The sequence below is a fragment of the Tuber melanosporum genome (assembly GCF_000151645.1).
Source record: "Tuber melanosporum whole genome shotgun sequence assembly, scaffold_50, strain Mel28".
NCBI lineage: Eukaryota > Fungi > Ascomycota > Pezizomycetes > Pezizales > Tuberaceae > Tuber > Tuber melanosporum.
The window spans coordinates 116,036-142,470 of record NW_003299096.1 but is presented as its reverse complement, the minus strand read 5'-3'; the positions used below and the strand labels follow the sequence as shown (position 1 = coordinate 142,470).

Here is a 26,435-nt window from a genome sequence, read left to right as displayed (position 1 = left end):
CCAACCAGCCTGTGCCTTTTGTGCGCTCCCAGGCGTGGAACTAACTATCCCTCATAGCGACCGAGCCCTCCAGCCTCATCGTCACTCGACTCGACGCTATCCCTGGGCGGTACAAGCATCCACGCTCCAGATGACCTCCTGTCATGCGCAAGACTCGGGAACACGGGCTCCTCCCTCTCTATGCCCGTGAGCGGGGAATTGGGGTTCGAGCTGAAGCTGTCGAACCAGTTCTCGCCGCCGGGCGTGGTAGAGCGCATGGTGTTCCTGCTCTCGGTGTCGCGGGACGTGACCGTCGAGTTGGCGCGCGACTTCTTGCGCCGGAAGAAGACACGGAAGGCCGGGATGCAGAAGCATATGTGCGCTACCAGCGTCTCGACCGCCGACCATAGGATGACCCGATGCAGCGAGCGGATCCAGGATTCGGGGGTGCTGGACGTGTGCCGCGAGGTGTACCTGTGGAGCGCTAGGAAGCGGAGGAAGCTGGTGAAGATGCTGAGGGAGCCTAGGAGGTAGATTGTTATGAAGCCGTACTTTTCGCGCGGGGTGAGTCTTAGGGTGGAGATTATGGAGAGGGGGATGAATGATACTGGGGTTTTGTGGGGTTAGTTGTGTGAGTTATGGAGGGGTGGGTTTTCTCTTTTATTTTTTCCTTTCTGATATATATAGAAGGTAGTGGGATTAGATGCGCATACTGAGTAAGTCCGTTCCAATATTAACCCAGGAAGCAGCAATGATCCAATCCCGCTCTGTAAGCGGGGAACAAAAGTTATCTTCAATAGACCTAAATGTTCCGAATAAATGCGGAAAGAAAAAAACCATTTCCACAAAGTTTGTCAGCAACCTCGACATACAAAAGCAATTCCGACTACCAGGTTTTGGGGAATGAGGTAATGGAGCAAGAGAGGGTATAAATAAATAGAAGCGCACCAATTCCGACCAATGGGTCTGCACCACATCATCTGGGCCACTAGAACCCCTGCTAGTGATACCAGTGTCGTCGCCGTTGCAGCGTACAGTAGTCTTCGAGACTTTTCGTTCAGAGTAGGTACGAGGTCGTAGTAGAGACATAGGAATGCACCTTTGAGTGCCCAGAGATGAAAGATGTACGATATTGATGCCCCGAAGCTTCTCTAAATAGAATTTGGCGGCCGGAAATCGTGCGCGCGCGGGAGAGTCAATACCTTTTCATTTCCTCGTTCAGGGAAGTGAGGGCAAAGTGTTCCCGGGGGTCGGAAATATCAGAGAGACACTCCGGGAACCCATTTCTTCCAGTGAGTGGGGTTAAGGGTATCACGAGAAATGAGCCCCCGGAACCCTAACAGAGAGAGGGATGCCGCAGATGGCCCCGAGAATCGGGGTAGAACAAAAAAAGGACCAACCTTCAAATACGGAACCCCCGGCACCATGGTCCAGTCCTTCGCTTTCCCCTCATCCACCTTCTCCACAAGCTCCTCAACCGCATTCCACCCCCAAAGCATAACCTGAACAGTGCTCAGCAGCGCAACAACCACTAGAAACCCCTCCCCAAGAACCTTAACTCCCCATTTCGTAGCTGCAGCCTTCTTCTTCTCCCCGCGCAGGGTGATGTACAAGCGCATAGCCGTGAGTGCGGGAATGGTTACTCCAGTAACGATGAGTATGCCTAGTACGTCGTTGGCTCCGATATGTCCGTGGCCCCCCATCCTTTGCAGCGGTTTCTTACTCCCTCGCCTACCTACCGAGAAGAGTAGGTATATGAATCCAGACAGGGAGAAGAAGCAAAATAAATTAGAGAAGGGTAAGAAAAAAAAAATGAGGGAATGGAAGAAGAAAAGAAGGGGAGGATGGATGGTCCTCCCCTAATGTAGATGTGCTTTGGATGAATTTTGGGGTGGGTGGGTTGGGTAAAACTATCCGTCTAGCTAAGGAGGGGCCGGAGGGGGTCGTAGTTGTGGTGGAATGGCTCAGTGAGTGGTACTGGAGATGATGGGTGGGTATGGTATGCGGGCTGCTGATTACTCTATCATAGTGGGATGGTTCCTGGATGTGCTCGAGTACGGTACTGTACAAGGGTGGGACCTATTCCGGTGAAGAAGCACCTGCAGCATGGGAGGGAGATCATGAAAATCATTTCTTTTTTTTCCTTCTTTCCCCTACTAGTAGGGTACTCGAGTACTGTACTCCTCGATCACTCTTGTTGCCGAGACCAAGGGGCGGCTAATACTCCATTTCCAATGTTACGCACGCATGTACGAGTATGTCACTGTGCAGTGTAGAGGTGAGAACGGGGGGTATGGTGATCTGTTTGACCTTGTGGTGCGAATGCGAAAGGGACTTCTCCACTTTGGGGGAAGTAGAGGTGATGAATGGATGAAAGAGGCACGACGAAAAGGAAAAGTCAACCGGTCACTGGCAAAATGTAAAGAATAGTCTGGATGGGGAGGACATGAGAATCGGAATATCATCCTAAAATTTAATGGAAGATGGTTGGAGAGGGAGAAGGGACAACCCAGCAGTGCGCGCCATAACCGCGCTATAGGCGTCTAGTGGCAGTTAGGCATGGTAAAGCAAATAATTGTTTCGACCCTAACCTTTTCCCAGTTAAATTTATACCCATGAATCAACAATAATAATAGCAGGAGCAGAAAGCGCTGAATCATAATTTATCATACGGGCAGCGCAAGGTAGATAGATGCAGTAGGTGGGAGGGGTACTTGTACAATGAGGTAGGTAGCCTCGGAGGTTAGGAAGAGTTTTCCTCCCTTGTACCTCCTCCCCCACATCAGGAAGCTAGCAGGCTCCTCCGGGGAAAGCTTTTGGAATTAGTACGGTAGCACATGCTTACAGAGAAAAGCTGCCATCACTCGAACCTGTAGATCATCACCCAGCTGGAAACGAGAGAGCTGCAGCCATCACAGGATGATACCGCAAGCATCCAAAGTTCACTGGTACGCTACAGTATATACAAGTGACTAGCATCTGATGTGAGACCTACAATTCCGGGCACAACTATCCATCCGATTGGAAGAAGAGCGACCCAGTCTCAGCTATCATGGTCCTAGAGGGGAAAAAGAAAGAAAGAAAGAAAGAAGGAGGAAAAGCTCAAGAATTCAAACACCCCCCCTCTACAGTAATTTTGCACTTTGATTCCACCTGACTTCCGCTCCCTGCTCCTACTAGTAAGGTACTGTGCTCGTGGTGGTGTGTGGAGCAACTAAACTTCCTACCTACCGTAAAAACTCGAATAATTGGACACTGTGCCGGGCGGTTAAATTAAGGTACGTTTTACCAAGGGATCAGCATGAAAGTCACACATATAGAATATGTCTCACTAATACTTGGCAATTTATTCATAGTGAAAATCTAGCTCTTCTTCCTCCACAGTCGCCAAACCATCAACCACCTCATCCTGTTCCACATATTCCCTCTCCCAATCCTGTAACCCCTCTATAAGGAACTGGTTTGCTAACCCTTTTATAGAAATTTCGTGATCCTTGCTTCCATCAACAGGGAGTGAGAGGCCAACGGTAGGAAAGAAATGACGAACCACCTCTGCCCGCTAGGTTGAAAAGCTATCCCACATTTCACCCACAGCCCATGTTACAGCAATTCTCATCTGACTAATCATAATCCCAGTAAGTCTTTTCCCCTCTGCCAAATCCCTTTCCTCATCAGTTTCTACAGATTCTAATTGCTTGTCCATTACCTCCTAGATGAAGAAAGACAGGAAAAAAAAAAGATAAGTTATTGCTGCCCATTATCTTAGAAGTACAATTACTAACCTTGAGTATAGCTTTAAAGGAGCCATTAACTAACACATTAAGAGGCTGTACAAACCCTGTACAGCCTCCAGGTACTACACTTGATGTAATATCATGGGCTAAAAAGGTATTCAGAACCTCTTCTGTTCTGTGTCCTGAAAATAAAAGTATCGCAAGAAGAGTTGGCTGACCTTCTAGCACAGGAACTAATTGCTCATCCAGCCACTTGAGCAAGTTGCTCAAGTTAGCATATGAAATCAGTTTAAATTTTACAATAACTGATTGTTATATTTCCTCTGCTTTGGGCCCATAGTGGGGCCAATTCCTTGCCCGTGAAAGAAAAGTAGAGGCTTGACATGAGGAATCTGTTAGGTAGAGACAAACGGATAAACTTCAGTGTTGTTTAGGCCAACCAAAATTTGTTTCTGTAGATGGAAATTGTCCAGGAAGGCCCAGACTTTACTCGATTTATTTGTGACTACGAGGAGTGAAGTAAAATAGGTAAAGTAGAATTGAATTGTAAAGACAATATTATATGGTTAAGATCTCTTCTCCATTGCTTGATGATGTCTAAAGCTTGGCAGGCACTTTGATATATATATTCCATATTGGAATGTTTGCGGACTATATCTATTTATTATACAACTATGTACCTCTCTGATTATAACTCGCAATGTTGGGTATTCTTAAAAGTTGCGAACACTAGAAGACCCTGAAAATCACCACATCCTCTTTGGCAATTCACAATATAACTAACTGGGAACCGTACTATTTCTAATAGTAATTATCCAATTATTAGAGTCTTTAGACTTATGGTCTAGTTCTCAAGTCGAACTGAGTTGATCCCAATTGTCTTTGTCATTGATGAAATGATCAGTTTCATCTGTTGGTTGTATTTGCAAAGGTAGTCGTAATCATAACCTTTCTAGGTCACCTCACTTCAAACCTTCATAACTCCTTACCTAACAGATAGATATTTTCTAGAGAACTTCCTACTAATTCGCAGGAAACCATTCTACTGGATTGATAGATAATCCCTCGGTCAGCAATCTTTGGTTGCTCTGAATAACTCTGTAAAGTCGTATATTTAACCTTCTTATGTTAACAACTTTAAAGCTTAATATCTCCTGACCCAACTGATAGATTCTTATTTAGTAACTTCCCCCTGATAGAGGAGAAGCACTTCTATAGGATAGAATTATAACCCTTCCATTAGAGGTTCTCAGTTGTCATGCAGAGAGCCTTGCAGTTGCAAGTAGCATTGGTAGAAAGTAACTCAATATCAGAAATAACTTTGACGACAACAGGAGTTGAACATGTAACCTTCGACGAAGAGTTATGTGATATTCCAATTGAGCTATGTAACTGAGATTGATATGTATAAAGCGGGTGAGCCCTCAGCGAGGTAGTACCCTCAGCGAGGCACCACATATCTTGGTGACAACCAAACCGCATTTCACATAGAGCAACCAAATTCTTTTTTCTTTTCTCTCTTTTCTCAATACAACCTTCCCGATACCAACATCAGATTGCCTCCAGAGTATCAATCTACTTGAGAGGTTTTAACAACAAACCAGTAACAAGTCCACCAATTCAAGTTTTTTTCTAGAAGCAGGGGCTTAATCGGCCTCTGCTCCCTCTTCAAAACCTTCTTCTAGTTTACGCTCATCAAATCCACTTTCTGCCTCTTCCTCTGGACTTTCAATCAACTTTCTGGCCTCTCGTACATCTTACATCAATTCTTCAAGGTGTTTCTTGAATTTCTTCACCCTCCACTTGGCTTCAGCAACCTGTTCAACAAGTCTGCCTTCTTTCTCTAATAGGGTAGATCCTGTCTTTCTTCTGTTTGGTAGGTTTTCCTCTTCTAACCTTTCTATCGATGTTCTTTTTCTTATACATTCAGCTAATTTTTGTTTTCTCACGATGACTAGATGGATTGCATTATCATATCTCTTTTGAGTGACTTGGCATTCCTCATTTGTTTAGGATTCGAAGAATCGTGCGATGTCCTCACGATCTATCCATGCATTTCCCACTGTTAGTATTCTTGTTCAATTTGTAGTCTTTTTATGTTGAATTTGGACTAACTGTTACTTTAGGTTCTGCGGTTAACATTCCTTCTCTTCCACTTCCGTGAGTACTCTAGTTGCACTAACTGCCAGATTACTAATTACCTTTTTTAGTTCTCAGTTTGTTGGAGTATTTTGTGGTAAGGTTGCAAGTGCGATCAATTCCTGTCTTTGGATTTCAACCTTACTTGGAGGTACCTCTAAGCTATTAATCTCCTGTGCTGTGAAGTTACTTAATAGCTTGGGACTAGGAGATCTTGGTGGAATAGGTAGAGATATGCTTAGTTGAATAGCTGTAGAGTGAGGATTTTCGGATATCAAATAAGCTTCCGGGGAATTAGGTTGCATGGGTTGGACTTTTATAATAATTATCTGTTGGTTGATAGGAACAAGTCTAGTATTCCGGAATCTACTCAGAATATTGGCTTGGGTAAATGATGCTCATCATGCTATCATGAAGATCTCATAAAAGTTGTCTTTAAAGACTCCATACTCATTTTTCTCAAAACAGCAGGTGAGTTCTTTTCAATACTGATGCTTGTGCGGACTAAAAGTACAAACATCTAGAGGTTGCAATTAGTGTGTCGTATGGGGAGGAAGACAATAGGGAATAATCTTATGTGCAATATAGAATTCTAAAAATCCAATATTGACATGACTCTTGTGCTTATCGAAAAGTAAAAGTCGAGAATTATCTCCCGCCTTTTGTACAGAGAAGCTATCGGGTTCGAAGTTTCGTTGTAGGTATTCGTAAGCTATGCTTTCATCAGTCCACCCATTATGTGAACGTCTAAAAAGTATATCTTCTGGTACACCTTTTACATTTCTAAACTATTCAGCTATGAACACTTCTGCCTTTAAGATAATTGTTGGATTTAGAGATATTCTATCAGCACAGATACCTTGAATAACTGTAACAAACTCTCATGTACCATCTGATATATTGTAAGTACTTTTTCTTATCAATCTATTTATAATATATACTAATTGAAAACTTACTTTGAGTACGATATTTCAATTTTCCATTCTCTCTTGAGTTTCTTATCACCTCTAATACACGTTCTGACTGACCAAGCCCCAGTAGAAATCCAACCTCATCAATGTTATATGTATTTTCAGGTTTTATTTCATACTTACTGATAATAGCTTCTAACTAAATATATAATCCAGAGTTAATATTTAATTTAAATTAAAACTAATTCAACTTAAAGTTATAATAAATTTTGAAAACTTGAATAGAAAACTATATTGACATATGAAATTAAAAAAAAAAGGATAATAAAATACCTCATCAAAGAAGCGATTCATTAATTCAAGATTATTTCCATGAATATTTCTGATAAAGTCCAACTGTCAACTAAATCATGTTTTCACCTCTGGATGCCTTTTCCTAAACCCCTCTTCCCATCTCTTGCTTAACCTCTCGCTCAGATTTCTCCTTTATACAACAGAGGTGGCAATTTCTTGCAATTACTATATTGTTAGAGAAAACCCCAACCGGCAGCGAAAGTAGCAGCGCTCAATCACAATCCTCTCCTCTTCTGGCAACAGCTTTTGCCTCTACTGTCCCTCCTCCTGTAACGATCCCTCTCTGTATAGTTAGTTCTTGGCGACGGGGAACGATACTTATCAGTTCTGTCTCCTTCTTTCTTTGTCTTACGATAGCTCTAGGTCTCTACCTACGTTACCGATAGTACAAGACCGTTGTCTTCTATCGGAAACGCCTATCGTAAGCTTTCTCTAACTTGTCCTCGTGACAAGGGCTTCTTGTTGTAATAAAGATAAAAATCATAAAGGTGTTTTATATTCGTTAAAGTAATAAGTAGGAAAAGTACTTAGAACAAAGCGTGAAGAACCTATCTTCTTCGGCCGCACCGGCCTCCTTATATAGTGTTCTTCCCGCCTTTAGTCATGTGACCTAAAGTGGTCACATGTGCGAAACTAAATCACAACAAACTAGTCATGTGACCAAAGTGATCACATGCTCAAAACCCATGATCTCCTAACGAGATTATGTGCGAAACTCATAAACCAATCATAATGCAATAAACAAGTCATATGACTCGACTGAGTCATATGCACGAAACTCATGACATCATAATGAGGTCATGTGCGAAACATAAATCATATGCGCAAGGCTTTCCCGTAAGGCGTACTCATCAGGCACATGTCCCATGACTCATACTTGAGCCATGTGCGAAAGCATCACAAATCCCACACATAACTAGTCTTATAACCCAAATAGGTTATATGCGTGAAACAATAACATACCTGTGACTCATAACTATGTGTCACGTGAAAACCCTTTCCTCACTAAGCCACGTTCGTGACACCTCCTCTCAATTTCTTCTTCTTTTCTGCCAATACATAACAATACTAGGCACTGTCCTAACCATTACCACCATACTTCGAAGACTTGAAGCAGTTCCCACTGTAGCCATCTCAATAGCCATTTGTTCATGTACTCGGACTGGAACTGGGTTCTCGTTTGGCGCTATTATTGAAGCACTCTGGATAAAGGAGATTGAATCTTGTATTTGTTAGTACGTTTATATTAGGAATACCAAGATCCGATACCTAGGAACCACCCTAGGTAGGGTAACCTCTCCCGAAATCGAAATCTCAGGTCTCCAACACCCCCCTCCAGCCCCCTTACGGGGCCCGCGCGTCATCATACATATCGATCTAAGTTGCGTCCTGTGAGTATTATACTACAGAATCGAAGGTGTTAAAATAACACCGTATACGTCGCCGCCGTCCGTCCGACCGGATCCTGTTCGCAGGATATATAAGAGGAGACCTTCGGCTAGGTCTGGGAAGTATAACGGAGTGAATCCGTCAACTACCCAGAAAGTTACTAGGCTTCAAGAATGAGATATCTTCGGCATGGGCCGTAGGTAACGGGACGTTTTCGCACAAAAAGATGATGATGAATAGTAAAGGATCTTAATGAAAGACCAATACATTCACATCTACCCTACGATAACCAGAAGAGTCTGGAACTCCTGAGAATACTACCATCGAACCCAATGAAGTTCGAGGAGTGTTACAACTAGGTTCCGGTACATACTGCAACCAAAGGGGTGACTCCCAAACCGGTAACAGTAACCAGAATCCTATTACCCACGGCAACCAAGGGTTACCGACCGAGGGATTATCTACGTCAATCCTATGGAAAGGCTTCCTGCAGGCAAGTAGGAAGTCCTCCGGAAAAAACCTATCGGTTGGGTATGGAGTTATGAAGAGTTGAAGTTAGATGACCTAGAAAGTCGGTAATAACAACTATCTTCGCAGATGCAACCCGCAGACGAAACTGATCATTTCGTCGACAAGGGAGACGATTGGAGCCAACACAGTTCGACTTGAGAATTGGGCCATTTGTCTAAAAAGACTCTCACCATCGGATAATTACTATTGGAAACAGCATGACTTCCAAATAGTCATATTATAATTATCAAAGAGGGTGTGATGATTTTCAGGGTCTCCAGGTGTTCGCACCTTGGAAGAAAACCCGACGTTACGAGTTATATTGGAAAAAGGTACATGGTTGTATGTTAGTTAGATGTAGTCCGCGAACACTCAGACGCGGAATATAAATATCGAAGTGCCTCTCAAGCTTTAGACATTATCAAGCAACGGAGAAGAGACCTTAACAATATAATATTGTTCTTACGACTTTACTTTACTTTACCCTACTTTACTTCGCTCTTAGTAGTCATAAACGAAACGAGTGAAGTTCGAGCCTTCCTAGACAATCTCCGTCTATAAAAACGAATCTCGATCGGCCTAGACAACTCTGAAGTCTATCAGGTTGTCTCCGCCTAACAGTTTACTCTAGATTTTGTTATAAAATTTCATTTACTGATTGCGCTAAAATGCCAAGTCTCATAGTGCCTCGCTGAGGGCTCACCTGCTTTAATGACGTACAAGCCCTGTAAGGGGGCCGGAGGGGGGTGTTGGAGACCAGACATTCTGATTCTGAGTGGGGTTACCCTACCTAGGGTAATTCCTAGGTATCAGATCCCAGTATTTCCAACAGAATCCCATTTGTAAAGAAAGTAAGTTGCACAGTGCCTTGTCTTTTATCCCGCCTCGAGTAGCTGGCCTGTATCCAGATTGCTTTGCTATCAATCTGATTGTATGTTTGCCCTTCTAGGTATTCAAATGAGATGAGTATTTGGTCCATATTACAGATATTCTGTAACCGATAAAGTCCAACTTGGAAAGCTGTGAATTGTCCATTCAGTGCATTATCGTCTGGGTGAAATTGTGTGTTTCGGTAATTAAACCGTAGTTAACTAACTATTATATTAGCAAAGTCAATAGCTAGCTGACTTGCTTTATTGGTCACAAAATGGAGACTAATTTGGTACCATACTAGATATCAACAGAACCAGCCATTGGAAAAGATAAAGGTATTCAGAGTATTCTCCATACTAGGATAGTGCTTAAGAAATAGCTCTCTGCTAACTCTGCGAAACCAGCTACGCTGCACTGGTCTCCCTACTTCCCTTCACTCTCTGAACTTTTCAAATAGCTCTCGCTCCATTTCTGGCCACATCCTCCCCCTTTCTCCTCCTGTTATCCTCCACTGATTTCCTCTCATCATAGTAAACTTTCCATTTTCTTCCTCTTTCTTCCAATATAAGAGATTTGTTGCCGGAATCTTAAACCTTTGTGCAACCTCTACCTGTGTCAGTTCACGAACCTTGGTTGGACCATATCATATCTTCATCCCAATCTAGTAGGATAGAATACATAATTTAAAGCTAACGGTATAGGAGTGATATGGGTTTTCTACTTTTCTCTCCACCTGCCATAACAGTTGTGAAAGGGGCTTCCTCTTTGGTCCTATTTTTTTATTTTTATACCAGCATAAAATCGCTGAGCTGGTAGTGGAGGAAGGTTAGTTTGGATGCGTATATGGCCACTGAATTGGGAGGGTATGAGGAATCTCATTTTGAACTTCTGGTTTGAAATGATGAAGACTGTTTTGTAAAGAGTACCTGTATTTAGAAATAAATCGCCTATTTGTTTACATTGCTTCTTTTTTTTTTTTTTTTTTCAGGAGTCGCAATACCATGGGGTTTAGCTAAAATTACATGTTTTTGATTTATAATGTTGTTTTACTTTAGATATTTTCAAGACATGAGCGGCGGTTTTACACCTTATTTCAACCCCTTAGCACACCGTCCAATTATTCGAGTTTTTACGGTACTCGTACTGTACGAGTACTAACAAGATAATTGAGTTTGATAGTCTACTGCACCATGCCTACCGCAACTAATATCATCATATCTTCAGCCGCTACCCTCAGCGCCAATGGTCCCCATTCCATTCCATCCATATTCCGTTGCAAAAGGCCAGGTCAAAGTGTTCATTCCTGCACCCTAGAGCTACTATGATATTTGGTGTTATCCGATTGTGCCAAGACGTGATCTGCGTGGCGCCAATATCAGACACGCACAGGTACTCGAGTAGCTCTGTGGTTGATGAAAAAGTAGAGACAATGAAACTTCCGCCTTACGGAAAAGTCACATTGCGCTGGGGCCGGAATCTTAAACCGAAACAAGGAAGAGCCTTAGGGAGACTGTTCGGGCGGGGAGACTAAGCGTGCGAGCACGTACGATACCAATATCGTAGTGAGCTAAGGCCAAGTGCAGGTAGTGATAACTCTTCCGCTAACCCTCCCCATTTTGTTCAATAAGTCTTGGAGTAGGAAGCACATGAGAGAAAATAAATTAGTGGTAACAAGAGGAGACAAAGGCACTAGAAAGACAAAACACGATTCCCAAACGCACACAAGTGACAAATTCCTGTGAAAAGTGTCCGGTCTCGACTCGACCGCGCGAGAATCCAGACCACTACATCGGAGGCATCTATTCGGCTATTGATAGATCCTCAGGCGTGGTCGGGCACTGCTGCCGGTGTGGTACTCGAACCCAAGCGTGCGTGCACGGTCTTATCACTCCTTTTTTTCTTCCCTTTTTCCTCCAAAATTGCCCCTTTCCCTGCGGATCGAGTGGGCGGCAGCGGGTAAATTTGCGGGTGGAGAGAGAGAGAGAGAATATCGGGGGAGCCGAGTTGTTATGTGCGGCGGGGAGCGTTTGGTTGGTTAGGCGTAGTTGGTTAGTTGGTGGTTTTGTTAGAGTTGTGGGAATTTCCTATCATACATACTGTTCGAGTACGGAGTGGTTGCCCGAGGGTGATACAGATCCTGCGGGGGGGGTGGGGACCTTTTTTTATTATAATTTGTCCGGGCAGTTGCGGTTACCGTACCGTAGGCTTTCTTAGGGGAATACTGGGTATCGGTGCCGGTCACTCTCCACTGGTAATGTTTAGGGGCGGCTACTCTACAGTACCGCACCCATATTGTCGAGTGTAGTGGCGTGTGAGGAGGCGTATCGTACTGCGCAGTACTCGTACCTACAGGCACCGGTATCATACAGATACTGCACTCACACTGCCACTTTCGCGAGTACCGGTACTGCAGTGCAAAACTGGTCGAGTTGAAGGCAAAAGCTCTATTCTCATACACGCCGAGTCATGTTGGAGAGGAAATAACAGTCTTCTTCGAGAAATCCGTGGGCAGACAGGACAGCTCCCGCAGAGCCAACAGAATATCGTCACTTTTGTCCTTCCGCTAAGGCTTTTTGCACTACTTACGGGATTTGCGGAATTGGAGGCCTGGTTTGTAATTTGGGGGGGTAAACAGGAATGATGGGGTGCCCTCGTAAAAAGTGTTGTTTGAGCATACCTGTCGGTGGTGCAGGAAAATATATCGAATTGTTATAACAAGGCGTATTCATTGGTTTCTACAGATAGTGCAGGTCGGTCGAACTGGGCGATATATAGCACCGTATCGGCGGCACTGGGCACCGTTGCCAGGCTGTGTGCCAGCTGCTTCCGCTCTGGAGTCTAATGAGGAATGTTATACGGTACTGTACGAATACTGAAGTCTGCTAGTAGAATGAAATGCGTGCCATACAGCTCCATAATTCAAAAACTGCTGCGGCTGGCGAGAATGAAAGATTAAGATTAAAATAAAATAAAAACCCCCCGCAACGCGCAAACTGGTGCCTGGGTAAATATATCCCCCGGGGCATCCGTCAACTGACGTAGCGTTTCTGCGGGGAACCTTGAAATGCGGGAATCGGAAAGCTGCGGTACGATAGGTTATTTGGCGAACCCTTGACTTGTCTCGACTTAGACCCTGTTCGGCGCCTATCGTACTTGTACTTGTGTGGATTCACCGGTAGGAAATATCACCATATTTCCCGAAAGCGGTATATGTTCCGAGACAAAATAATGGCAATTCCCCGAAAGTGTTATTTAGTGCTCTGCCGCGGCTGTGCTATATTGTATTTATGTTTATTTTTATGATATGACATTGTGTTGAGATGCTCGGGGGAAGGGATCTTGTGGCAAATATTATCGGGGTGAAATTTTGGCCGAAAAATATTACAGTATCATAATATTATCTGATTGGGCTTCCCGTTTTTGAATCTTTGCCTGAGCCCCTACGGTAGCCTAATTAACTCTTGCTTTCTTCACTCTACGAGTACTCAAAGTATTGTAAGTTACAGTATCGTTAGATCCTTTCCCCCCATTTCCCCCTCCCCCTTCCATTTGTTGCTACCATACCCGTTGCAATATTTAAGGAGAATATCGCGATAAAAATCCCGATATCATTAAATTTTAAAAACGTCGCGGTATTTGTGGGGTGCGGGACAGGGCCTTACAAGATATTTTCCATGATTGTAGAAATTTTTTTGGACCAAATATGATGACCCCCTATGATTGGTTGTACACTCTCATCAAGAAGCTAATCAACAGCAGAGGAGAGAAAAAAAAAAAAAAGAACCCTAGGATATGCAATTCTAGAAAGGATTATACAAAGATCCCAACCCTGCCTCAAGTTTTTTTATAGTAACCTGCCCCCCCGGACCTCTCTCTTCAAACCACCGCTCTAGCACCGCAACGATAAGGAAAAAGGGGTTTAGTGGTGGTCGCCATTTCCACCCCGGTATCCAACGATCTTTCTGCGACCAATCATCTTTCCAACAGTGTAGAAGCCGATGACCTGTAGTGACAAATTGCGATCAGAGTCGTGGAATATTATTAGCACGGAGCAGTGGACTGACCTCGGCGGTTAAGACACCAGCCTGAGCATATTCCTTTGGTGTGATTTCCTTGAGCCGGGCGAGGATAGAGGCGGGCTGGAGGGTAGGAGAGGTCGACACTGAATTCATAAGGGCTCTGGGGTTTTTGAGCATATCTATGATGGGGGAGAATGTCTTCTGAAACGTTTCAACGTTGCTTGTAGATCGTTAGCGTAAGGAATTGTGGTGATGGGTATGTGGTGGGAGAGTTGGGGGAAGTACGGAGGGGACATCCTTTGTCCGTAAAATACCAGTTTGGAAAGCTCTTTTGTGACCTTTGCGTAGTAGATAGTTGGAGGAATGAGTGCTGCTCGTTGGTGGAAGATTGTCAGTATTTGTGAAAGATCAGGCTGTAATGTAGAACATCAATTTTGAACGGCGGGGGTGGGACGCAATGCGGTTCAGTCAAACCTCATGTACCAATACCCTATACCGGGGGACGTGGCTCGATGTTGTTCAATTGATTCGCTTTCCCGCTCCCGGAAGACTACTCGGTGATTGAACGGAAAAATGAAATGCACAAGATGGAAAAACCAGTACTCACATTCTACACCTTTGATCAATTGCCCAGTCCTTCCGCCGACTTTTCCGAGCGAATTCCCCAGCACACTAGCGGCAGATATGAGCTTAGAGGCAGCAACTTTTGCTGCGTCTTGTGCCCTCGCAGCGGTTTGTTTTGCAGCATCCTGTGCTTTCGACGCAGCTTGAGAGGCAGCCTGAGATGCAGATTCGGCGGTTGTTGAAGCAAATCGACGAGAGGCCAATTGACGGATCGTCGGCGAACGGAGGAGGGATGTCTGCATGATAGAGACCGAGAGGGGGGTGAGGGTGAGGCAGTGAGGGGTGGATGGAGGCGTTTCGTTCAAGGTGTGTGACGATGATTTGACGGGTTCGCGGTAAAATTTCGGACGGTCAAAGGGTACCAGTACTATTGTGCTGAGGCTAAAACACCCGATTAGGGAAAATATCCTAAAACGGTACGTTTATGGGAAAATGAATGACCACCACGAGTGTGATATTTTCTACTCTTTAGGGATAGACTGAATTGATGTCATTGGGAAAGCACGGGTGGACTGGCTTTAAACTCGACCCTCGTCACATGCCGAGGGAGGTACTGTAGCGTTGTTTTGGAGCAGCAAACGAGCTCTCCGCAGAGGCTTTTTGACATCTCTCCCCACCTTTCCTCCGAGTAATTTCTGCCATTTTCCCCCATTCCCTTTGAACTTCATTCTCTTCACACAGCTCCTCAAAAGGTTACTGTTATAGACGATAGTGGTAACTCTTCGGGATCTTCGTTACTATCTACTCTTTGAAAATCCCACCTGGCCATCGGTGTCCTTTGTCTCTGTTTCGCCTATGCTATCCGTATAACAACCCCCCCCAGCGCCCCCTTGAGCTATGGCGAACCTGTCAACGCTACGCCCTTCGCTGGTGATACTGCTAGATCAGTACACGAAGCTCCTGCGCTCTTCTCCCAAATCACTCCGCATTCTCGCTGCTACAGTCCTCTGCACTCTATTTGGTTGTCTGTATGAGCGAAGACGGCGGAGGAAAGCAGATGAGGGCCGGGGGCGTGTGCTTCTGCGACGGAACTCTGCCATCCAGCTCAAAGATGGTTAGTTTTGCCCATAGAGGCTCTTCCTGTTTGGGGCTTCGTTTAACCATGTTCTCACCGGTTTTAGGTTCAAGATTGATCTATGTTCCCTACAAGCAAACCACTGCCAAAGTAATAATAAAACCGACCAAATCCACTACCTTTGATGCCCATCGTCGCCTGTTTCTCGAACCTTTAGGGGCCCGGAAGTCTCGCTCGTTCGGTGGCGCTGATGTGGGAGAGGGCCCTCCTGTTAATACTAAGCCGGGGTTAAATTTGGCTTTTCTTCATCAATTCTTGAGTCTTCTTAGTATTATGATACCTCGGCTCACAAGCAAAGAGAGTCTGTTGCTGCTTCTTCACACCTTCTTCCTGATAAGCAGAACCTATCTCAGTTTAGTAGTCGCAAGGCTGGACGGTGAGATTGTTCGAGATCTTGTCGCTGGAAATGGGAAGGCGTTTTCTTGGGGTATTGTGAAATGGCTTGGTGTCGGCGGTCCGGCTGTTTATTGCAATGCCATGGTACCCTATCCCTTTTTGTTCTGCACCTATGGATATTGAGAACCTAATATCGGGCTTGCCAGATAAAATATCTCCAATCGAAAATCTCAATAGCTTTCCGCACTCGTTTGACACGGTACATACATGACTTGTACCTCAATGATAGACAAGCCTATTACAAGCTCGGTAATCTCGATGGCGGCTTGACGGGTGGGGGAGCTGATCAGTTTATCACCTCTGATCTCCCAATGTTCTGTGACTCGGCTGCTGCGTTGTATTCTTCTCTTGGCAAACCCTTCTTGGACTTGGTGGTATTCAATTACCAGCTTATGAGATCGTTGGGTCCAATGGCACTGGCAGGCATCACGCTCAATTACGGTGGCACTGCATGGATGTTGAAGAAGTTCTCTCCGCCATTTGGAAGGCTTGCTGCTGCTCAAGCTAAGCGTGAGGGTGATTTCAGAGGGCTGCATAGTGAGTACAATTATATATATCGGCCAGTTGATTTACTTATCAACCTTCTGTAGCCCGGTTGATTGGAAATGCCGAAGAAGTTGCCTTCTACGGCGGCGCCGATATGGAGAAGGTGTTCTTAGAGAAAGGCTTCAAAGATCTAAAGCAAATCATGGAGGGCATTTATAATGTAGGGCTGCCCGGTGTTTCATCTTGGCCGAGTGGTTTTCTAACATTGCCATACCAGGTTAAAATCCAATACAACATGCTAGAAGATTTTGTCTTGAAGTACAGCTGGTGTGGGTTTGCCCCTTCCAGTTCAGTTTGGCGGTGCTAATAATGAGTGTTAAGCGGCCTTCGGATACTTGATCACCTCTCTCCCTGTCTTCTTGCCTGCTTGGGGCGGTCTTGGCGGTGTCCTTGAACTCGCTGGGACTGAGCCTGCGGGTAGGGAAAAAGACAGAATGAAGGGCTTTATTACTAACAAACGGCTCATGCTGTCGCTTGCGGATGCCGGTGGTCGTATGATGTACTCCTTCAAGGATTTGTCCGAATTGGCGGGTTATACTTCGAGGGTGTATACTCTTGTATCAACACTTCACAGAGTCCATTCCCAAGCATACTCGACTCCCCGACCTGAACTATACGGAATGGCCGATATTCAAGGTACCCTTCACAAAGGGTACGACGGTGTTAGGCTCGAGGGTGTTCCAATTGTTGCTCCAGGGCTCTGGCCGAGAGGTGGAGAAGAATTGGTGGAGAGCCTGGATGTTACGGTTAGGGAAGGCGAGCACTTGCTAATCTTAGGACCGAACGGCGTTGGGAAGTCGAGTATTGCTAGGATTGTTGCGGGGCTTTGGCCGGTTTACAGGGGCCTTGTCAGCAGACCCCGTGGCGGAGGGATGGATGGGATTATGTTCCTCCCCCAAAGAGTCTACCTTGCCCAGGGCACATTGAGGGTGCGCCGCTGTCGATTTTTTATGCGCTTAATGTTTCGGATTGTATGTTCTGATGCTGACCCTATTGTTTTCCAGGATCAAGTTATCTATCCACACACGGAGATGGAGATGCGTGCAGATGGACGGTCCGATCATGAGTTGAAAGGGATACTGGACGCCGTCCGTCTGAGGCGTCTTCCAGATAGAGAGGGTGGATGGGACTGCCGCAAGGAATGGAAAGACGTCTTGAGTGGTGGCGAGAAGCAACGGATTAGTTTGGCGAGACTTCTCTATCATGTGAGCACTCCCTACGTAGGTGACCTTAATTTATGAGCTGATTTTATTTAGGAGCCTAAATATGCTTTTATTGATGAGGGAACATCTGCTGTTTCCCAAGATGTTGAAGGTCTCCTTTATGAAACTGCCAAGGAACACGGGATAACCCTAATCACGATATCCTCTCGTGCACAGCTCAAGAAATATCACACCTTCCAATTGCAATTGGATGGTGGTGGGTGGGAATTTGACAGAATCGGAACAGAAAGAGAGCGTAGTAGCGTTGAGCATGAGCTTAGAGAGCTCAAGGAGAAGATGAAGAGTGTGGAGGGCCTAAGAGACAGGCTGAAGGACATTGAAGATGAACTCGCGAGGGTGTTCGTCCAGGGCGGTGAGGAGCTCCCAGCATATGAAGAGACAGAGCAGGGAAGCAGTGAGTTGGGAGAGAGTGCAGTTGTCGTGGAAGGCGAAGGACTTGAGCCGGCAAAGGGAGTGGATATGAGGGGGGAGGGCTTCGCTGGCGTGGTTGGGATGGCGGTTGGTATGGAGAACTCTGGGCAAGAGGAGGAAGAGGAGAAGGGAGAGAGCTCCAAGGATGCATCTGAGCCGGCCGTTCCCAAGGTAGGGGCCGAGCCGGCTAAACCGGTAGACCTGGAGAACGGGAGCTTTGCCGACACCGTAGGAACGGATCCTGGTGAAGATCAATTTACTCCTGCACTTGTAGGATTGAGACTTTAGATTTCATGTTCGAGTAGGGATCGCAAGTGTATGATATTTAAGCAACATTGTAAAGGGCTTCTGTGTTATCCTGTTTTAGATACTCTGGTATAGCTACCGTAAGTGCTTGAACACGAGAGAAACCTTCTAGGTCACTGAAATTACCCTTCTGGGATAGGGATGGAGAAATCACCGAATACTGAGCCCTCGGTTGAGACAAAAGGAAAAGAAAGGCATACAGCACCTTACTAGGAGAGGCAACCCCAACGTCCCAGCGCACGCCCATCGAATTCGAGCACAGTATAGTATCATATTTGCAATACCACATTCCCAACCCGCCGGAAAAGCCGACCCATCACCAAGACAACCATTTCACCCCGAACTAAGGATATTTTTTTCCCACTCGGTCGGAAATCACACTTGTCATCGTTAGCAACCAGCCCCGCTGCGTCCGGGAATTCACCCAGCCAACCCACTCACCATTCAGCATTCCTGAGAATTATCCCCTGACATCTTTTCTACCCCGCTATGGGGGGTGGGGTTTCTGCATATTCATGGGCGCTCACTCGGTTGTGTTTAGGGTGTTGTAAAATAAGTTGGCTGTGATAGGTATCGTGCGGTTCGGTGTGGGCGGGATTGGGGAGTAGCAGGTGTTTTCTCGTGCTCACTTGCTCGCTTGTTGTGCTGCCGGGGGGGGGCGTTTGTGGTTGTCTTTGCGGGAATTATTGCTTTTAATACTAGTGAAGGGGTGCGGCCGGAGTTGGTCCGAATGGTTCTCGGGTCGTCTGCCTGGGGCGGGTTGGTATGATATGGTAGCTAGGTCCTTGTCTGGTATGGTATGATACTCAGTCTAATAATCGTTTATTATAATTTAGAAAGTCCGGGTGAGTAATGATAGTAGGAAAAAAAAAAAAAAACTTATAGAACAGATCTTGGAATGTGAATCGGATAGAATCAATATATTCCTTTCTGTTTTGGTCGATGGGTTCCAAGCCTTGTGTATAAGGGGAAAGTTTGAGGGTAGTCTAAGAGGTGGGTGTAATGGATTAACTCGGAGATGTGGCATTGCTCGACGACCCCTTTGATGGCCAAGGTGGGTTGCCGCTCTTGTCTTGGGGATTGGGGATCTTGGCGCAGTACCAATATCGTGGGGATGAATGGATGACTTGATTGCCGATGATTCCCCCATGATGCGTTCTGAGCGCCCGGAGCTATCACTGGAAGCATGGCGATAGGTTCGATATGTATATCATCCGTCCATTCATTTATTCATTACACTCCTTCCTTATCCCGCTCCCTCCCCAGCCGTGATTGATACTGGCTGTCCCCTACCCCCAAAAGGGCAAAAGATGAGTGAGAAAACATGTCCAATACAATGAATGCTTCCAGCGAAAGACGTAAACCCCCATACCCACCGTTCCACCCGCCAATACATATCACCCCCATCCATTATTCCCGACATAAGAAACACTAGCTATGAATTGCCCGATCTCAAGATTTCTTAGATCCGATTAATGTACCAACTCTTCCCCCCCCTCCCCCACTCGGCTTCCTCGGTCATGACCGAGAGCGCTTACACTTGAACCAATTGTCCATTGTTGCAGCGGTACTGGCTAAGGCTGTAGCAAGCCTCGCCGCAAAGGTTCGGGTGAGTCTTTGGGCAGAGGTGGTTGCTCACGCAGACGTACTGTCAAATTACTATTAGCGATGGTCTCGCACGGCGAGGGAGGGGATAATACAGAGTTCTTATCATAGGCCTGTCCATTGCAATTACCAACGGGCACGAGTTGTCCATTGACGCAACCATAGTTCGCCGGGTCGAAGCACGCTTGTCCGCATGGCTGAAAGATAACGCCGTTGCTGATTGGGCAGAGGAGGTTGTTGTTGGCAGGGTAGCAGGTGTACTATCATGTATATTCCTTTTAGTCTCAGTGATATGGTCGTGTGAAGCGCGATTGCGGGTGAGGGAGGGAGGGGTGAGATACGTCCTGAGGGTAATATGGCTGGGTACCGCAGTACTGAAGCTGGCGCTCGACTAGGTTGTTAACGGGGCTTGCCAATGCGGCCGAGATGAGGGTGAAGGTTGCGAGGACATAGGTTGTGAACTGCATTTTCTTTTGGAATCTGGGTTGTGGAGGGAGGTGTTATATAGGTTTCTTTTGGTTGATTTAGAAGGGAGATGAACGATTGAATGGAAAGAGGCAAGTGAAGGACTTGTGATTTGGCTTGTGTATGCTTTCCTGGACCGGTGCTGGTGAGGGAATGAACATGAGAGAGGGAGGTAGAGGGGTTTTTATATTCTCTCGGGGGAGCTGCATTCGAGCTGTGGAGTATCGCACCGTAGGTATTGGGCTTAGGGGGAGCCGGAGCTGGAGCTGTAATCAGACTATCGTTCGATCCCCCGCCGCCGACTCCATTCATCTTCTCTCGTGTCACTCACTTATTCATTCACTAACTCAGTCATGAGCCTTCGCCTACAGTGCCTGAGATCTGCAGCTCTGCAGCTCTGCGGCCTGGCGAGGGCAGCTGTGCTTCACGAACCTTTCAATCACTAAACAATAACCCGCCAACCTTGTATTCTTGTGCACCGTATCCCGATTCTGCCTCCTCCCCCCCCGATCCATATGATCTAAAAATAGCCTTCCATCGTACCAAAGTGAGCCATAACGTGCCGTACCAGTAGTAGGGAGGGAAGCGAACAGGAGGGGTACAGCAAACGGCCTTACCAAGTTTATTGCCCTACCACCAGATCCTCGGTGTATCATTCGAGGGTACCCCTCTGTTTGTTGTTCCCATACCATGGGTGTGTAGCACTGCCCAGTCACTCGAACCTAGAACACCAATGACCCGAAGGCCCGAAAATTAAAAAACCTCATGACATTGCTTAACTCACTGTACTAATACGGAGGACAAGGGATTTCCTGATCGGGCCGTGTAACCAACCCACACCCATCCCACCCACACTCGTTCACAACTTCAACCCATTCTCTTTTTCTTCGCTTCCTCTTCCCTGTAGGACATAGGATAGGGCAATGGTTTTTAAGAGTACAAGTATCATACTGTACTAGTACAGTTGCACCCCGCTTTCCCGGATCTAGCTGGGCCGGGTACCGTACCCCGCTGAGCCATAGAAATTCTGCAGCGGCCACAAATTCTTATATGGAAGCACTGGTTGGGCTGGGAAGCAGGGGTTTCGGGTTCGTATGGAATCGCACTCTCTGTTCTTATGCAACCCTACTGTATTCTGCAGAGCCGTATTCCCGTAGTGCAAGCAAACTTGAAAGGGACTATCCCTAAAGAGGAGAAGAGGATGAAAGGGTGGGAATAAGCTTTAGATGAAAAACCAACTTGGTGCCCGAGGTGTGCAAGTTTTTTTCCATTGTTTTGCGGAGTATCATTATTTGGGGGTGCTGGCTGGGGGGGGGGAGGAAAGGAACCATCGGATATTTAAAATAGATGAACGAAATAAATACCATTAAACAGATAATTATGTGCAGTCTGTTCACCGTATCGAACCTTCCCTTCCACAGTCCCGTACACCCTGTTGTGCAGGACGAAATCCAGAAATTTCGGCCATCGGGATAGCCAGCCGCTCGGCATGGAGTATGAGCCAATCGAATCTGAATCTACCACGAGCGTTCAAGCGCAGGGAATGATTTGCCATACAGCTTTTGATCCCTATATTCGGATACCGGTACTTTCATATGGGATGCTTGCCCGGTGCGGAGCATCTCAACCCCATACCCACGATGCACAGTACGGCGCTGTGAAGGCTCTTGGGATCCGCCACTAGCATCTCAGTCCTGTAGTCTCTGGAGTTGGAGACGGGAGCTCTGGAGGGTGGTTAGCGTTTTCCCAAAGCGGTGGAGGATAGGCGTACTGGATGTTGGACCTTGCTCAATGGTGCGGGTGGCTTGCGGCCGTTTCGTAGGTCTGTTGGCCTGTCGGGTTGGCAGGCTGATTGCCTCTGAATCTCTGATAATCTGGTATGATACAGCACATACTGGTGCCGGCTGCCGGGAGTCGGTAGTGCATTTCAACAGCAAGGGCTTTTTTTTTACGGAATGGAGCCAGGTGCCAGGACCTTACAAGTAGCATTAGAATCGGCCCTGTCTCACGTCGGATTAAGAAGTCTAGTCCTAATACTGGTTGGCCATACCAAATCCGGAAGCCTCAATGGCTAATCATTCATCAAAGATTCTCATAAACAAGTCTCACGGTCCTTCCCACCATATCATGCAAACTTTGAATGCCTCCATCCCGAATCAGAACTGAAAAGGAAGCCACCCCGTAAACACTTTCCAATGGCCCAATGGGCGAGCCTTTACAAAAGAGATTTTTAAAAAAGAATTCTATCAAGTTTTTCAAGTGCTTTCATCGCAAGTTGGGTTGTCCCCCGATGTTAGGTGTCACGAGGGTACTGTATGAGTACAGTACCGCACGGTAGATCCTGAGCTTGTCTAGGGATCTTGCACTTGCCACTTTCTACTTTCCCTTCTGCCTTGCAAGGAGTGCAGACGGCTGCGCTGCGGTAGGGGCGCCCCTCCGGGTTTTATGATAGTTTACTTGCGCTTAACCTGCTTTGGTTACTTGTGATATCGGGGCGTTTTTGAGAGGCGACTGCTGCAACATGCCACCAAAATTTTTGCCCCTTTACCTGGATCTCGGTGGTATACCATAGCGGCAGTTCTTTCTTTCTTTCTTTTTTTTTGAAAACCTTCCGACACTACGAGCCACTTGTGGATTGTAACGGTACACTGCAGGAAACTGTCATTACTGTATCTGCACAGTACTGTATCTGATCTATGGCAAAGCGCTATGCGGAGTGCCAGTATCATGCACAAGTAAGGTGGCATTATTTATTGCACGTGGGTGAATCTGAATCCTTGATTTTTTTGCACTCAGTACAACCGCCGGTTAGTTGGGGGGGTGGGGGGGGCAGTTACACATTCTAGGAGTGTCTATAAAGATCTCGCGGTGAGGGGGCTTTTTCAGCTGCGGTCTCTCTCACAAAAACTTTTGAGCCCGGGAGGAGTGAAGTGAAGTGAATTACTGTACGGCACTTGAATAATTCCAGATTCGTGTATAGTTACGTCATTTCTGCAAGAGTTCGAGGGTCAGCTGTGGCGTAGATTATAGTACGGTAGCTTTTGGGATCCTACGATGCTTTTGATAGTCTGCGAAGTAAGTAAGGGTCTTTTGGATTGGTATATTGTGGGTTGGCGGGTTTGCTGCTTCTGGTAATACGTTTTTATTGCGGTGCCAGGAGCTGATGCGATACCCGCCAAAATAAGGACAGGGGAATGGAATGCTAACGATGGGTATTTCGATAAATGTCTGCAATGGGTTGGGAGGTTTAGGAGACTCCGGTCTGCCCGAAGCCGATTATGAGTCAATCTGGAGGGGAGGACGCTATTATTTCCTCTCCCATTCTAGTACCCTATCGTATTCAATTGAGGGTGATACTCTGTCCGTGTATGGGATTTTATGACGGGCGGGCATTTACTCTGTGCTGGGAGGGCTTCTCGGATAGTTACGGAAACTAATGCACAGCTTTGGTTCCAACCTGGGGTGCTTGGGTTGGATCGTTGTACGAGTAGGAGGTGGTGGTTTTTTAGTTGATCGGTTGTAGTTGCTGAGTGACTTGTCTTTGTTTGGTGTTCGAGTATCATAGTTGTCCATCCATTGCATCTGTCTATCGTCTCTCGGTTAACTTTATATCCAGGATTTGATGCTCGTCTGGCCAGCACAAGGACTACTCCAGGTGGCTATGGCGAGGTCGACTTAATTCAATTAGCAAGAGAGAGGGCGCACCGGCGAAATTCAGGATTGGGGACTTCAAGAGACCGGGGGTTCAGTCAGGGTTAAAAAAAAAAAAGGGTAATAATAATAGCTTGCTATCCCTGTAGTTGTGTCCTGTCAAATAATAATTCCAGGCCTATTATTTCCCCCTCTTGACATGATAGCAGCCGTGTCAGCCCAAACCCGATCATCCGAAGAGACCCCACCCCATGAAGAATCACGAACTAGTGATCTACCAACGCCTTTCACTGGCCAGAACACACCCCTGTGGAAGTCCGAAATGTTGTGAAACCTATCGGTTCTGCTAGTAATCCATTCCTCGAGGTATTTCCTGGGTAACTTATCCCCCTTCTGGATGTGGCGATGCACGGTTACAATCATGGAACACCCAAATACCATACTCGAGTACACGACCGGACCAAATACACGGTCTCCACCGATTGGCCTGTACTCGTACCCGAGTACAAGAGGTGGTGATCGCTAGGATTTGACCAATCAGTAGTGCGTGTGTATTTGGACCGGGTGTGTATTTTGGTGTTCCACGATTGTACATCCAATGAGGAAGTAAGGTTTGCACGTTGATGACAGCGAGCACGGTGCACTTCGTATTCATTCCCCCGTTCTAAGACATTCAATGTATTCACCTGCACGATTTTTAGCCTTAGAAGAGGTACCGAGGATGTTATATCGTTCTTATACTTTTGCCCTGTACCCGAGCACTGAATGGTACAGCGCCCAACTTGCAATTGATTGGTCCCCGGACTATGTTTCGGAGATGATATTGTACAAGTACAGCATCGTGACCGGAAAGTGCGGGTAGCAGATACATTGACAAGGAAGCCATGCCACCCCACCATGGAACTGCGGCGGTGAAAACTTGCTCGAGACAGTCGCTCGCGAGGCCGCAGTCAGGTATCAGCGTTCACTATCCGGCTCATTCGCTCAGTGCTAGTACAGTACTGCTTAACTGAAGCTCAGTCAAGGTGTAATATCCCTCGAATCGGTTTTGAATAGGCCCATTTAAATCGAAGCCTAAATGTCCTGCAGGTCGTATCGCACAGATCTATTTCAGTTCTACCCATGTTCTCGACAGGATAGACCTTATGACCCTCTGGAATTTCTCGCAATGTTCTGACGTTTGTATCACAACGGCTATTGTATAAGGGCAGAGATCGGCCGGAGACTCAAGACTCTGGTGGTATGCAATAGCAGTCGTGGTCGCAAGCGTCAGAACATTGTGAGTATTCGTATGTCGAAGTGTTTTTTTTTTAAAAAAAGAACCACTATTGCATACTACTAAAAATTGGCCCTTTTGCTCAGATCTGGATGGTATGCAATAGCAGTTCTTTTTAAAAACACTTCGACACAGCGAGTAGACTGCCACGCTGTGTGATTTCCTCCCACTGAAACTGCCCTTTTGGGTGAGATGGGATCGATCTGGCCAACGGGACATATTGTGGCATACCGGAAGAGTACACTAGTAATGGCTCAATTAAAATATTCAAAGATGTGAGCTTTTACTAGACTTTTCTTTTCCTCCGTAATCTTCATCCACCGATCCATCCCCTGGAGTTCAACCACAGTGTCCCTTCGTTCCGGAACAGTCAGTAAGCGCTTTTCAAGTGGGGCTACTATAGTAATGTACAGTTAGAACTAGAATACTCGAATCTCACGCTAGGACGTGGGAATTGCCTCTCCATGTAAGGTCTTTCCTTTTTTTCTTTTCTTTTCTTTTTCCCCTCCAAGCGGAGTACTGAAAGCCGATTTTTCCGGGTCGACTCCCCATTTTTATCCAGAGAGGGGACTTCTGAGAGTCTTATCGCGAGGTTCAATTATTATTCTAGTTGCCACGGTACAAGTACCTGGTAGAAAGTTAGTGAGTAGTTGATTTAGGTTAACCAGTAAAACAATCCCTGTCTTGTGCGGGAAATTCTCCCCTGGCACCTGTATATATCTCCCACCTATAGTACCTGTAGTAATCCAACAACTGAGAGCAGCAGGATCTGTCGACCTTCTGCGAGTACTGCTGTTAGTATGCGCCCTCAGATAGCGCAGAAACGTTGATGTATAATCATAGATTTGATTTTTAGCTATCCCTATCCGGTGCGGGTAGGCTCTTAGCATATAGGCAACCACCCTTCGGTACTTTACCTTAGAAAAAGGGAAGAATAAAGCTGAGAAAT

The 26,435-nt window shown here is 46.1% G+C and overlaps 3 protein-coding genes; 1 reads left to right on the top strand and 2 right to left on the bottom strand.

Annotated features, from left to right (window-relative positions):
* Positions 1 to 13,661: 13,661 nt before the first annotated feature.
* GSTUM_00008933001 (uncharacterized protein) lies at positions 13,662 to 14,843 on the bottom strand. XM_002840377.2 has 4 exons: positions 14,516 to 14,843; positions 14,194 to 14,278; positions 13,954 to 14,128; positions 13,662 to 13,892 (listed from the first exon to the last, which is right to left on the bottom strand). The coding sequence occupies exons 1-4, from the start codon at positions 14,772 to 14,774 to the stop codon at positions 13,809 to 13,811; spliced, it is 603 nt and encodes a 200-aa protein (XP_002840423.1). The 5' UTR covers positions 14,775 to 14,843; the 3' UTR covers positions 13,662 to 13,808.
* A 313-nt stretch (positions 14,844 to 15,156) lies between these two features.
* GSTUM_00008932001 (uncharacterized protein) lies at positions 15,157 to 18,616 on the top strand. XM_002840376.2 has 8 exons: positions 15,157 to 15,586; positions 15,654 to 16,087; positions 16,150 to 16,540; positions 16,594 to 16,709; positions 16,767 to 16,818; positions 16,871 to 17,478; positions 17,554 to 17,754; positions 17,806 to 18,616. Exons 1-8 carry the CDS (start codon positions 15,370 to 15,372, stop codon positions 18,469 to 18,471), a joined length of 2,685 nt encoding a protein of 894 aa, XP_002840422.1. The 5' UTR covers positions 15,157 to 15,369; the 3' UTR covers positions 18,472 to 18,616.
* A 1,070-nt stretch (positions 18,617 to 19,686) lies between these two features.
* Positions 19,687 to 22,288, bottom strand: GSTUM_00008931001 (uncharacterized protein). XM_002840375.2 has 5 exons: positions 21,177 to 22,288; positions 20,992 to 21,090; positions 20,436 to 20,871; positions 20,190 to 20,354; positions 19,687 to 20,137 (listed from the first exon to the last, which is right to left on the bottom strand). Exons 3-5 carry the CDS (start codon positions 20,559 to 20,561, stop codon positions 20,024 to 20,026), a joined length of 405 nt encoding a protein of 134 aa, XP_002840421.1. The 5' UTR covers positions 20,562 to 20,871; positions 20,992 to 21,090; positions 21,177 to 22,288; the 3' UTR covers positions 19,687 to 20,023.
* Between the last annotated feature and the right edge of the window lie 4,147 nt (positions 22,289 to 26,435).

What these genes read in the sequence shown, in the direction of transcription:
- GSTUM_00008931001 (XM_002840375.2), bottom strand. Translation starts at nt 20,561, where the DNA reads ATGCAGTTCACAACCTATGTCCTCGCAACCTTCACCCTCATCTCGGCC. An exon ending in AGCCATATTACCCTCAGGAC is followed by an intron (nt 20,355 to 20,435) that starts GTATCTCACCCC and finishes TATACATGATAG; the next exon opens with TACACCTGCTACCCTGCCAA. An exon ending in AGGCCTATGATAAGAACTCT is followed by an intron (nt 20,138 to 20,189) that starts GTATTATCCCCT and finishes GTAATTTGACAG; the next exon opens with TACGTCTGCGTGAGCAACCA.
- GSTUM_00008933001 (XM_002840377.2), bottom strand. Translation starts at nt 14,774, where the DNA reads ATGCAGACATCCCTCCTCCGTTCGCCGACGATCCGTCAATTGGCCTCT. An exon ending in GGACAAAGGATGTCCCCTCC is followed by an intron (nt 14,129 to 14,193) that starts GTACTTCCCCCA and finishes ACGATCTACAAG; the next exon opens with CAACGTTGAAACGTTTCAGA. An exon ending in CTGGTGTCTTAACCGCCGAG is followed by an intron (nt 13,893 to 13,953) that starts GTCAGTCCACTG and finishes TTGTCACTACAG; the next exon opens with GTCATCGGCTTCTACACTGT.
- GSTUM_00008932001 (XM_002840376.2), top strand. Translation starts at nt 15,370, where the DNA reads ATGGCGAACCTGTCAACGCTACGCCCTTCGCTGGTGATACTGCTAGAT. An exon ending in TGCCATCCAGCTCAAAGATG is followed by an intron (nt 15,587 to 15,653) that starts GTTAGTTTTGCC and finishes CACCGGTTTTAG; the next exon opens with GTTCAAGATTGATCTATGTT. An exon ending in TGGCGAGACTTCTCTATCAT is followed by an intron (nt 17,755 to 17,805) that starts GTGAGCACTCCC and finishes GATTTTATTTAG; the next exon opens with GAGCCTAAATATGCTTTTAT.